This window comes from Cygnus atratus, chromosome 1 (assembly GCF_013377495.2).
Source record: "Cygnus atratus isolate AKBS03 ecotype Queensland, Australia chromosome 1, CAtr_DNAZoo_HiC_assembly, whole genome shotgun sequence".
NCBI lineage: Eukaryota > Metazoa > Chordata > Aves > Anseriformes > Anatidae > Cygnus > Cygnus atratus.
In genome coordinates this window covers 16565454-16579454 of record NC_066362.1, presented here as the reverse complement: position 1 = coordinate 16579454, position 14001 = coordinate 16565454, and the positions used below count along the sequence as shown (strand labels likewise).

Sequence of the window (14001 nt, the reverse complement as noted above, 5' to 3'; positions counted from 1 at the left end):
AGCAACTCCTCTTGGACACAATTCACCTTGAACCTGAAGCTAGACTGTAAGGTAGAAACCATCCACTGATTGCCATTAATTACTAAATAAGTGGGGATGAAGACAAATTTCTGGTCCAAGCATGCAAATGGCTAGTAAGATCTTACCCATTCACGTGAGATCATCCAGAGATAAAACAGAGAGCAGAGGGTAAAGAAAGGGATGCAGCAGGCTAAATGGGTCAGGAGGTATTAGAGGAAGGTTTATATCTGCACATGAGAAGGAGCGAGATAGAAGCATAAAGGAATATACATGAAATTAGGGGAGGGTGAAACATAAGAGAGAAGCTAGAGAATATGCAAGGTTGTTCTGAAAGAAAAGCACAAGGAAGACTGAGGGAAATCCTTCCCCATGTACAGCCATTTTCCATTTGAAGTGGCAAAGATGGAGCTTCCATACAGGACACAAAAATGGAGATTTCACCGAATTCACGTCTGAAATAGGTTTGATGCTCACAAGGTACAGCGAACAGTAGGTATTTGAACATGGAAACAGGTCTTTATCTTCCCATCACCTTCTCTCTCTCTCCCATCCAAAGCCAAATGACCAAACACAGTTCAGGTTAAACATAGTATCAGACACGTTCGCAACCATGTCCTTGCGGCACTGCATTAAGCCCACTTAACTTTTAGAATGTCAACAGCTCCATGAGGATACTGATGCTTCAGGAGACTGTTTGTACTTTTACAAACACCCCAACTTCTCTAACACGGAAACTACATCTTCCCGAACTTTTTACTCGTGATGCAGGAAAAATATTTGAAGCTGAGAGGAGCCGATAACGTGTAGACAATGTTTAGCTTACTGAATTCCTCTCTTTAGACAGTTTCAGGGTGAATCCAGGGATTCTGTAGTGGACTCAGACTTAAGAATTACTTAAAAGTATCAGGAAACAAACAAACAAAACCTGTTCCTCCAAGATGAATGCTCTAACTGTCCTTTAGCAGCCTGTACATCTCTGTTCTGCACAGCATTAACCTTGTCCTGCCTTATTTGCTCATCTGCATGAAGCCAGCATATGCTGGTGACACCCTGCAGACCGCAGCTGGCATGCCTCCCCTCCTTTTGTACTTAGAGTTACACAGAGAGCAGGTAAGAGTTCATTCAGTAAATCTTTTTATTTTCATGGGCTGCTAAAGTGAGGTTGAGAAAACAAGTGCAGTTTTCAGGGAGACCACCCCCTTCCCCAAGTCCCACGCAGTCTACAGCCAAAATCAGATGTCCAGGCTCCAAAGACTCTTTCCACGAGGCTGCAGGCAGGCAGGGTTGAATCCAATCTGCGTGAGCACTCCTGCAGATGCCACTGATCTTGTACAAATATTTAATAAAAAAATGCATTAACAGAAGTACGAGAGGGATGTTAACTATGGTGAGAACACACAAGTATTTAAAACACAAGCACCACTGTATTGCCAGATGCATAGCTGCCATTGTGAGAAAGCTAAATATAGAAGTAAATGAAGCAGCACGCATTCGTGACTGCAGGGTCCGCCACGGACTGATCTCTGTCAACGGAGCAAAACATACAGAGGAGCATTGTAGAGACAAACAAATACGTCGGGATTAGATGGCCAGGAAGCTTACTCCTGGTATCATATTCCTAACCAAAGACAAAGGCCTGTGTACCCAGTGAAAGCCAGCTCCTGTTGCACACAGCGTGGATAAAGAAGCCCCACCATTTATTCCCAGCGAGGTTACAGATTTCACAGAAGCACAGCCAAAGGCTCAGCAACTAGGTACCTGTTTGTAAGACAGATGAACTGGGCCACTACAGGTTCTGCAAGACAAAGAGCAGCCCTATTCGGATGTCAAAAGCTTCTCTCCTGCATACCTTTGGGGCAGAGAAGGGTTTTGTTCATACCTCCAGTGCCTATCTGTAGCAGAGTCTTTAGTACTACTGTGTTTCGTGAAAGAGCTTTTACAGGTATCCTTTTGTGCTTTTCCTAACAGGCTAAATGGCACAGAAGACAAAAACATTACTATGCTCTGCAATACACCACCATGATTACTCCTGATTAAAGCAGGGTCCTCGGGCTTTAAAAGCAGTGAAGCAAAACCCACCCACTTCCCCCAGTGGTGGGCTTGAGGTGGCTGTGAATATGCCAAAAGCAGCTCACCTTATTCCAAGAAATCAGGTCTGGTTTTGCTATACGAGTCATTAAAGTTTGTAAAAAGTATTAGCACAAAGCATTTTTATGTTTATTTAAATAAAAATTATAATTTATACAAGACTTTTTAAACAAACAAGATTTTCTTAAAAAATGTACAGGGCAAATTATTTCATTATTTCAATTTTTCATACAGTATAAGTCTTTTGTCAAACAAAAGTTACACTGATAATGAGTTATTTACAACTTCAAAATATAGACTCGAACTTCAGACATAAAAATTTTAACATCCATTATATTTCAATGATTAGAAGTAGAAATTAAACATCTGCCAAAATGTACAGAATTCAATAAAAACTACCAGTGTTTTTAATACAAGTTTAAGTAGCCAAAAAAAAGTACATCCTTTCATCTCTTCAAGATTGGGTAAAATTGTGTTTTTCTTTGTCTGCAGGAACAATAGTAGGGTTTTGCTGCTGGCTTCCTGTGTGGTGTTGCTACTTATAAATAGCTTGTTTCTCTCAATCTTGCCTCACAAAAGCTACAGTGTACAGAAAGGCATGATTTCATATTTCAGCTTTTTTTTTTTTTTTGCCTTTTGAATTTAAATGGTCATCAATAAATAATTAAAGCAGTCAGTTTTCATCTCCCTTTTTTTCCTCCTTTAAAAGGGACTCAAACTAACCAATGCAATTCTACTGAAAAAAGCTAAACCCAATTACACCTGAATGATCCAGCAGTGAACCACACACATCAATAGAACTGCAAATATAAGCAGCAAACAGAAAGACAAGAACATCACCTTCTGCTATTAGAAAGTAACACTTTACATTAAGTGATGCTACCCAGCCTGCTGATGAAGCAGAGCAGGCTACACTGCAAAGCTCGGTAGGACAACTGGAATTTAAGGTTAACTGGAGTGTAATTGTACAAGTCAAGTACTTATTTACTCAACTGTCCATCCCCTCCTGCCCTCCAAGCCCATGAGGATGTAGCAGATGAGCAGGCACAGGAGTATTCATGAGTAAACACACCGAGGGGACTTTCTACCAGCTCTGATGTTCTGTAACACATGAGCAATTCCATAGCAGTAACCCGGACAACCTAATGTAAGTGAACTTTGTCAAATATGTACACAGATGTCTGACAGTTATATTACAATTCTTAAAAAAAAAAATCCAGTCTTTTTTCTACACGTTAGAATGAAATGATGTTGCATTGCAGTTTGCACTAGGTTTACTGCTTTAAGAGTAGTTCGTCTTTAAATTCACACGTTAAAGCGTGGATTAATTTTGAATGCCGACACATGAGATTTCCTAACAAGTTTCTAATATCTTTGCTCAGAAAAAAAAAAAAGAGCATATTGTGCATGAGGCATTTCAGGCTGGGAAAAGAATAATTATTTCTTTTCTCCCTCTCTGAAGCCTAGGCGTGGTTAATTGTCCTGGCACCACAAGCACAGGACCTATGTATGGCTCCTTTGGGAACCAGGATCTAGGACAACCCTGTATGCTAGGGTCAAACAGCGAAGGGGGACGTGTGGGGGGAGTAGTAAGTGCCAGTCAACTGATTTCCTACTGAAACTGCTGCTATGATCAGAGTGAAGATATAAATTACACTTGAAAAAATGATACAAAAATAAGAAAAAGAGCATGCTCTCTGTAAAAAATATAATTTTCTGTTTCCTCAGGAAAAAAAACAATAGCTTTAAACACACTCAAGAGGTTTTTAAGACAAAATGAATGAATCTGGTTAAGATTTATATAACATTAAGCGATTTTAATGCCTATTAGCCACACTTACTATTCAAGGAAGCTTCTGGAAAGGAAGGTCAAATGATAATACACAGCAGTTACAAAAAAAAAAGATTAATTGACTTTAAAGCAGGTTTGAAGAAAAAAATTTAAGTTCAAGGATTTTAAACAAAAAACCTGCATATGTAGAGTGAAGAAGCCATAAACTGCCAAGCTATATCCATATTAGATGGTGGCAAAACGCATTTCTCAGCCAACTTCACTTGTATGTTAAGCTTTGCATGTCCTGATGTACACCATACCTAAGGAGGTGTTAAAAATGTGCCCCTTTTTCTGGTCACGTAAAGGTGCTCTAACCAATGAGCTCAAAAATTACATCCTAGCCCTTCTGGTTGATTGTCCCCACCTCGTGTTCACAGTTCCAACTCAGGGAATGGAATTTTACTGCAGTCAGTGTTTTACTTTACAACACCCAACCAAATCACAGTATTCAACAGTATTTCTTCACGTCAAGCTCACATCAAGGTCTTCTATCATACCTCGTCATGGTCAGACTGAAATAGGTTTGCACAGTTTGACTGCCACCTTCTTCAGTACCGCTGCATTTGTTGAGAGACTTTAAGTAAAAATTGTGCTAAGAGTTAAAGACCCTTTGGTGCTTGGCTCCCCTGCCCATCCTTCATTTTACCCCTTTCCCCATAAAGAAAGAAAAATCCCTGATTAAAAAAGAAATCCATAAAACTAAGTCCCATTTTTTAGGTAAGAATTTGCATCTGCAAAATTAGTTTTCTGGGGGACCTTCATATGATGTCTGGAGACATCCACACTAGCAACTCAAAGGACATAGCAAAGGAGAAGACAAACGGGAAGGCATAGCGTAACTCCTACTGTGCTTTAAGAAAAATGCAAATATAATTCTAAACCTCTCAGAAGGGTGCTATTGTATAGAATATAAAAGCTTTCTGTATTAAAGACGAAGGTCAAATATGTGCTTTGCTGCTAGAAAGGCCTGAGAGAGTTTAGATAAGGAGCCCAGCCTTCCTGTTTTACCTGGCAATTGGTTAATTGTAACTAAAATTTAATTTTGCACGGGGAAACACAGCAACATTCCAGTGCCCCTCAAATTACGTTCTGAAAAGGAAACAGTGCTTTCAGTTGCTATATTATAGTGTTGTTATAAGGTAACTCAAGAGAAAAGCTAAATTAAAGAGAGTCATGTCTCAGTTTAGTTTAATTATTCCCACCTCCCCCAACACAAAAAGCCTGCAAGTCTTTTATGCATTAACATACAAACACCTTGTACATACAACATGTACAATAGTTGAGCCCTTCTATGACAAGTATCTACAGAAATACAAATATACGATGCCTAACATTTTAGGAACAACATTTTGATGCCGTCTTTTATAAAAAGTATCTGCCTGCCTTCCTTCCTCTTACTTTGGTTAATTAGGAAAGGAAGATATAGTTACAAACTTTTTCCTCCAATTCACTGTACAAACAATTTAAACCTCTGTATGCAGGAAAATCTGAACCTAACCCAACCAGTAAAATATCCTTCTGCAATGCAAGTATTAGCAAGGAGGAGTTATTTTAAGTGCATTTACAAATACAGAAATACTAAGATGATAATACTTCCTTGGTGTTGCTATCAGTTTTAATATAGAACCCAATTAAAAACTCAGAGCTGAAGAAACAAGACTTCAGGCTACTAGAGTTGTCATTCTCATGTCTTGGGGAAAAAAAAAAAAAAAAAAAGAGAATGGGACAAATGTATCCCTAGTGATATCAGTGGAGTTAAAGGGATCAACCTGTTTCAGTCCATTATCTAGTCAGTTCGCCAAGTGTCTTCCCAGCTTTTAATGTCAGTAAATAAACATTAAAAGTGCTTAATGTGCAAGGCTAATAGTGATGATAGCACTTTCACCGTCTTGTTTCTTTTGTTTTTTTGTTTTTTTGTTTGTTTTTTACAAAAACCTTAAAAACAAACATGAAGGCATATATAAAATACACTTGATTTATGTAACAGATAGAATATAAACCACCAGACAAGAAAAATTATTGCAAAATAGATGAGGATGTTCATTTTTTTTCACTACCAAGTTGTAAAATAAGAAAGTTTCCTTTAGGTCGTCTATGATAAGATACTAGCTCTCACTGTTGGATGATGCAGACGTTATTTTCACATACTGGTTGAAAATCGTCTCAAAAGCTTCATCTCGGTGTACCATGGCACCAAACACCAAAGGCTGAATGACAGGGGAAAGAAAAAAAAATCGAAAAAAAGATCACATCAGTCTGGAAAAGAAAAGTCTTCTTTCAGGTATAGTTTTGGCCAGATCATTAGCAGCAGGAGATGAACTATATTCAAAGTGCATTCATAAAGAAGTAAGAATCCTTTTCCCTACTAAATCCTTGGATGCATGCCAGAGTTTCTAATATTTTCACTTCTCCATCCTCTTCCTAAAACAACCATGGCATAAAGTGCATCTGCATGGAGTACTAGCAATAGAGAATATTTTAACTCTGTCATCTGCTCAGTGCATGAAGTTTTCCTGATTGACCTCTGCCTTTGTTAAAGGTTTCTAAGACTCTTTATCAGTGCCTCTGAGCTTCAGCTCATAAAATATTTATTTAGGTAGATTAACATTTTCAACCTCTTTATTAAGGACTTCTCAATATAAAAAAAAGTGAGCAGAAAGCTTGGTACAACCATCACGTGACTTAAAGAAAAGCTATTTATAAGTGGTTAGTTTAAAACAAGGTACAGTAGTATGTTAAGAAAAGCTTCAGTTGTCCCAAAGGTATTTGAGGCTTAGAGATATTTAAATCTTTAGTACAATAAGGTCGAAACAGGAAAACCGAATCCTGAGGGTCAGGCCCTCCTACCCCAAAACCTGCCACGCAGCAGACCATTCCTCACACAAAGATACTGCCAAGCCATCAACTTTGAGCTTCAGACTGTTTGCACTGCAGACCACCCCCTATGCTCTCAAAGGAGATAATGAAATAAAGGAGCAGAAAGGAAGAAGCAAATCTTTCTGAAGTGTTACAGTAAAATAGTCCAGATGCAGTAACACAAGCTGAATGTTTAATTCGATAAAATTCTGAAACCAGACATGCTGATATGTACACAAATGAAATAAAGAAAAAAGCCAAACATTAGCATAAGTGGGGGAAAAAATAAAAAAGCCTTTTTGCTGGTGCTAGCCAGAGAAAGACAACAAAAAGAGCGTGAAGTCAAACACAGCTATATAGATATAACCAGCTACTTACTTTTTGTGTAGATGGTGTTGATACAGCAATACCCATCCCTGATCCCGGGAGAACAGAGAGCACTTTATACTAAAAAGACCAAGCACAGACCAAAAGATATCTCATATGTACTGAACGACTGCAAAAGGTGTTGAGAAGGTCATGCAACCCATCAATGGCAGATCCTCCCAGCCACAACTAACAGACCTGCAGTAAAAACAAGAGCAGGCCAGGCACTCCCCTCTGCCCCTAGTCATCACTGCTCGTGCAGCCAACACTGCCCCTTCCCTTCCTGCCACATATATATTTATATATATACACACACATAAATATATTATATATATGATATATTATATACATAATATATGTTATATATATATACACACATACATACATGTAAATATACATACATGAACAGGCAAGAAAAAGTGTGCAAGTGTGTATCGTCTAAAGGTTTCCCTGGAACTAATATTCATCTACTGTTTAAAGAAACAGGAAAGAGACCAGAAAAAGCTTCTTTTCAAAATAGAAATAAATAAATAAATAAATAGAAATAAATAGAAAACAGAGTACGTACAGTTGGGCTTTTTAAAGAAAATCTGTCAGGCTAAGATGGAATAAAGTTGGCAGAACTAGAGAATATCCTAAATATGGAAGGAGCCTGAGCGTGGCATGTTTTTACCCATCCACAAATAAAACAAGGCACAGTATGTTTTTATGCTTGGCTGCATGATCTGTCTCATCTTCATTAAGAAGCAAAAAAGATACAAAAGAACATTTTCAGCAGTAAAGACCTACTAAACAACAAGCCCACATTGCTTCAGGTATGATTAAAATGCATCAATATGAATTATTAATGCCAAAGAGAATGCTCAATTTGAGCTCAAGTTGTCTCATTTATAGATGTGACATAAATGGAAGAAATTCATTCGAAAATCTGGAGGTACCTAAACAGTAGACACCAAACCAAATTATTTCTCTGCACAACATAATTTAAACTGTGGCACTCATGGCCACGGGATGCAGTAGAAAGCACTGGCGTTGGCCTTTTAGAGTAAGACAATTTCAGAGAGGTTAACAAATATCTCCATATAGCATGATGCATGGTGTGGACTAAAGCCTCTGGTAACAGCAGGCTGATAAAACTCAACCAGAGGATAACATCGTACTTGCCGTGCTTCTGACCATCCACTTTTCCCCTCTTTTAGTGATGGGATACCACCAAGACAAAACTCCACTCCGATTCAGTAATGCTACTCTAATGGTTTACCTTTCTCCACTGACAATAATCCCTCTTCCCTCTGAGGCACCTACATTTAAGATGGTGCATCTACTCACATCGACACACAAATTTAAGTTAACATTACACAATTACTGCTAACAAAAATCTTCTTAAAGCCTACACAACTCTAGCAAACAAAGGAATTAAGAAACAGTACAACTTTGATTTTAAAATAAATCAAGAGTGTAAGAGTTTCATAAACTTTTATGCTCATAGAGAGTTTGTGTAGGGTCAGTCTAACCGGCTAGGCAAGCAGTTCTGAAAAATATTCTTTGATGAAAGAATTACGTCTTAGTTATAAAAATCATCAATATTATTATTTTTTTTAAAGTATCGAACAAACAACAACAATAAGAAACACCACAGAAAAGCAAAACAAAAGTAGTCGAACAGAAACCCAGCTTTCTCCCCTACTTGCAACACAAACCAGCCATACCTTCTGAATATCCGTTATATCCGTTAGCTTTATAACCTTATTTCTTTTAGATGAGCCAGATTTGGAGCTTTCAAAGCACAAGTAACTGAAAACAAGGAAAGAAAATGCTCATTTTCATACAGTATTCTGAAACAAAGCTCACAATATCCTTCCTGTCACTTCTGAAGTTTGAAATCTCACAGGTTGAAATTAGCTTAAAAAAACAAGGGGGGCAAACGACATGCAATTCAGTTACAGCTTTCAATTTAGAACAAACATTTGTAAATTCTAGCAACTAATGTGTTTGAAAACCCAGAACATACAGTATGCGTACACAAAAAATATATTATTTTTAGATTTCTGCATTGAATTTCTGAGCCCAACAAGTATTTTAAAGATACAAGAAAAAAGTATAGCCTTAAACAGTTAAAATACTAGATCTCAAAAGGCTTATAAATCTTTTACTTTCCTAGAAGATTAATGGAAAATACTGTGTTAGTTACACTGTATTGTGATGCAGACAAAAGCTCAGATTTCTAAATGCTAGAGATTCTAAACGCCCTCTATCATTAGGCGACATTGCATACAGATTAGCTTTACTTCCATTCACTACACTCCAAAGGAATTGCAGTGCAAGAGCCAAACAGTAGTCCTGATACTTATTTCAGCACAGGGGACAGGGAAAAGAGAAAGTAAGAATTAAAAACAAACAAACAAATACTAGTTTTGAAACCAAGGCTTGAATTTCTATTTTTTTTTGCTGTTGTTGCACATTGCTTCAAGGAAGCTATACGTTCAGTTTGCTTTAAAAAAATGAAACAGAGTATTTGCTAAATAACCATTAATCACAACTCTCAAAATACAATTAGTGTTTAGTTTCTTTTTTAATATACATACAGTAAGTATGATACCCATATCAAGGACTGCAGCTACTAACAACTGACTACATAGAGCTGTTCTCCATTCCCAGGCAAGCCTTTCCAAGACAAAAACATGTTTGTTAAGGTTTGCCACACCCCAGATTTAGTTCTCCCTCTCCTACAGTGCTTTCTTGAGGTTTTAAAGCACCATGAAAAGGCACTTGATACCCACTTATCCCACTTTGAAACAACACTTAGCAGTGTTGTTTCAAAATATTGTCAAAGGGCTGCTTTCAGATTCAATTTTTAATGTCTGCTGCATTTCCCTCCTAAGAAATGTGTCAAATGTAATGACTCACTTTTCTGTGACATAAAGAATTCCATTCCTGATGTAGTCTGTAGGCATCTTCCTATCTCTATTAATCAAGCAACAGCGCCAGCCATTTTCACACACTAAAAAAAAAAAGAAATCTTACTTTAAGAAAGAGAAAAATAGATATTACCCCTAGCAATTACTTATAAAGCAGCAGGAAGCATTGAAAACGAAACTTTAGATACCCAAAATCAGAGGTATTTATAAAGCAAAGCCTAAACAAGGTGTTTCTAGACATTGTAACATCTGTTTTAACACTGGTAAAATAATAATAATAATAAATTATAAATCAGGAAAAAAAAACAACCCGCACATACACGATTTTTACTTTAACATTTGCACTACCACAAAAGGCATGACAGGCTGTGGATTCTCACGCAGAATTGTAAGGATACGGAATGAAGAGATCACCTCCGTTCATCCTAATTCAAAGCATGTATTTTTTTAATTAAAAGGTTATATTTGTACATTTTGCACTGAAATGGAATCCAACTTGAAATTATCCTCAGCTTTTTAGAGCAGATTCCACTAATGTAGCCTTTCCCTTTGGAATACCTGCTAAAGGACGCTCATTTTCTGACAAGTTAAAAACTTCATGGAAATTGCCCCTCTTGGTGGTATGGAAACGACTCGTGTCTTCATCTTTGTTTATTCCGGTCGGGGCATTTGAGCCCACATAACTTCTGGATGCTGCTGTCTGAAGCTGCAAAAAAATACAAATAAACATAATTCTAGACTGTGAACAGCAAAGCTTTTCTCTTAAAAACATGACTAACTATTCTACCTTAAAAAACAAACAAACAAACTGTAATACAGTAACTTTCATTAACTTTGGTGAAGTTGACTTTGGACTACTGAATTCTACTACTCCTTTATCACAGGCTGTAACGTGCTATCTGAAGACAACCTTTCAAAGTGCTATGCTTTGATAGGCACCTTTTGTGGGGACAAAAGCACACGGCACTAGATACTCCTGCCCTAAAAATACCCTTTACTGTAGAGAAATGGTAATCTGATTAGATACAGCTAAGTCACTGCACACAACTCCAAATTACTGCACTAGTGGAACTAGTAATAGCTAATATATTATCAGTACTTAGCTTGTCTTCAAGAGACAGGCCAAGCACAAGATATTTTTGCACAAAATACGTTTATAAAGAAGAAAGAGCAAACAAAGAAAGAGGCACGCAAAACTGCATAAGCTCATTATGAATACAAATGCTGAAATTGAAAGGCCACGCTACGATCCATACCTTTTCATGCCCTGACAGCTAGCAGGAAAAGAAACAAACAACACAAATGTGACAGTGACAAAAGAAAAAAGTGAAGTCTATTTAACAGTATAATACATAGAATAAAACATGAAATGAGTGAAGCTGCAAGATCTTGCTCACATACCAAAAGACTACATACAATGAATGCAATTAAAAATGAGAGTTAGCAGTGGTTAGAGCACACCGGTTCAATTTATTCAGGTTGTGTTAGAGTCATTGATCTTTGCTTTGCTTTGAAGTTGCTCTGACTTTTGAGTGTAGACATGTGAAATAAAACTGAAATGGTTGTCAGCATCCTTGAGGAAAAAAAAAAAAAAAAAGAAAAAAAGGAGCATGGAGTTCTTAACACTGAAGTCCTTCAGTAAAATCTACTTTTAAACAGGACTCGTGAACCACAGACTGCCCTAAAAAAAAAAAAAGCCTTACTTCTGGAAGGACTGAAGGCAGTTTCTTTCAGAAAGCTCGCCTCCATTTGCTTTTTTCATCTTGGTAGCACACCACGCAATTCTAAAGGCTGGCTTTTGTCATGAAAGCAATACCAGCTCCGTTCTTAGTCCTACTGTACACATGCAGTTAAACTGGCAAACTGACAACATGCAAGCTCGGGACTAAGCCCTTCTCCTGTACAGCCCAGTGCTGTCGGAGGGTAACTAGCCTCAGCTGCTTTTGGAGTGTAAGTTGGCAGCACTCAACACTTCACAGGATTTAGCTCTAACAAAAGAAATACAAAGCAAATGAGAAGTGTGCACTGCAATCACTGAGTATAAAATCAGACTGACAAAACAGTTATGCACAACAGAGGGTATTTACCATCCAGCTTTTAGGGTAACCGTAATACAACGATGCCTCAAGGGAAAAGAATAAAGAAAGTTGAGATCGAAAGAAAATAGTTGACAATAACTGTACTACTGCTTCAGCTACTGCCCTTCTGCTGTGCCCTTAGCAGTGATTAAGCCCCTGGAACCAAGGAAAACAGTAGCTTCCCCAATTCTTTGTGTGGGAGTAAAGATCAGATGAATTTTTGGAAGGCTCTCTTGGACAAGTTATTTGGCTCCATACGCACGTAACCAGGTGAAGCTCCACGGCCCAAGACACACAGAAGGTCAGGGCAATAGAGCTAATGCGTTTTGCTCTGGAATAAAGATTATTCCTGCTCTCTGCTGCATGGCTTCCTACCTAACCATTATATAAGAGGCAAAAATAAAAAGGTGATTAGGCTTCAGTATCGTATCCCATCCTGAGGCTGGAGATGTGAGAAGCTCTGCCCCTGCTTTGAGTCCTTCCTAAAACAGGCAAACGTTTCCACTAAAATAAGTAGCTCATTTAGCTATAACCACCCAGGCTAGAGACAAACCATGGTCCATTCCTAAAAGAAAAGCATCAAACCCAATTTTAATAAGCCTTAAATATAACTGGAAGTCATTGGATTTGTAATGCCAGAGGAGTCCTGTTACCAACGATTAAAACTGTTACCAACGATCTAGAAGCAGGCAAGCAGTATTCCTTGCTGGTTCCACTTGACCTGTCCTCAGCTTCTGACATACAGCCTTTACCCATCAGACAGGATTTTTCTCTAAGGACACGGGGTCAGGGTGGTACAGGCAATGCATATTGCATGGTGTCTGAGTTTACGGTGTCGTGTGCACTGTTTAAGGATAATAAGCCAAAGCAAATGCACATAAGCTGTACGTGCTTCCAGGCTCCGCCTTTTGTAAGGGGATCAAAAAGAAAAAAGAAAAAGGAAAACCTATTTGGGTTTTACCTTTTATAAAATAAGAAAAAAAAAAAAGAAAAAAAAAAAGAGAGACACAGAGACCAAGTTAATACTTTCAAAGACATTTTGAAGCAGGTAATGCAGTCCTGCATGTCCTTTCCAGGACAGGGAAGAAAAGCCAACCCTGTCAAGTCAGCCTCAAAACCCTGGTCTACTTGTCAAAACTTAAGTTGTAAGGAAGGTCCAGGAAGGACAATTACTGCCTATGGATGACACGTTCAAGTTCAGTAATTCAGAGCCTTTCCATTCCTAAAACAGATTACACTATCACAGTATGTGAGTGATAACCTACAATGATAACAGAAAGTTTTAAGTCAACCTTCTGCAAGCAACTGAAATAGTCTGACTACAGCTGACAGAACCTACAGCTCTAACCACTCACTCATCTCTCTCACCCCTTAGAAAATACAAACAAAAGAGTCACTTTCAGTCAGAGATTTTCTTCTCTTTTACTTCCTTCTGAAATACTCGTTACATTGCTGTTACCATTTTGCCACCTGCTGCTACATTTCCCCCAGACATGAAATTTCTTCTTCTTCTTGACAGGTTAACCAAGGGTTCATGTGTTCATCCATTTTGCTTCCCAGATGTGTTCTCAGGCTGAATTATTGCTAAGTGCTTCACATTATAGTCAGGGAGTTTATGAAAGAACTCAGAAACCCCATGAATGCAATTACGTATTGTAATAAGAGGCATTAACCAAACACTAAAATGGGATTAGACTAAAGTCTATGAGACTAACAAAAGAAAAAATTACTGTTATGAGTACCAACATGGTGAAAAGTTATTTGTCACCACTAACTTACATGTCATCTAATACAAATAACCTTAAGACATAATACCTAAATGTGTAAACTACTTTACTAA

At 37.9% G+C, this 14001-nt stretch overlaps 1 protein-coding gene across 2 annotated transcripts in view; it reads right to left on the bottom strand.

Annotated features, from left to right (window-relative positions):
• Window positions 1-2079: 2079 nt before the first annotated feature.
• The window catches only part of GRAMD4 (GRAM domain containing 4), a 79555-nt gene continuing 67633 nt past the window's right edge, over window positions 2080-14001 (bottom strand). For both annotated transcript variants that reach the window (XM_035549296.2, XM_050708280.1), the window contains exons 15-19: window positions 10642-10789; window positions 10073-10166; window positions 8875-8959; window positions 7178-7246; window positions 2080-6150 (exon numbers count right to left, since the gene is read on the bottom strand). In XM_035549296.2, the coding sequence (XP_035405189.1) occupies window positions 6049-6150; window positions 7178-7246; window positions 8875-8959; window positions 10073-10166; window positions 10642-10789 (498 nt within the window). In that variant the 3' untranslated portion in view covers window positions 2080-6048. The remainder of the gene's footprint in view (window positions 6151-7177; window positions 7247-8874; window positions 8960-10072; window positions 10167-10641; window positions 10790-14001) is intronic.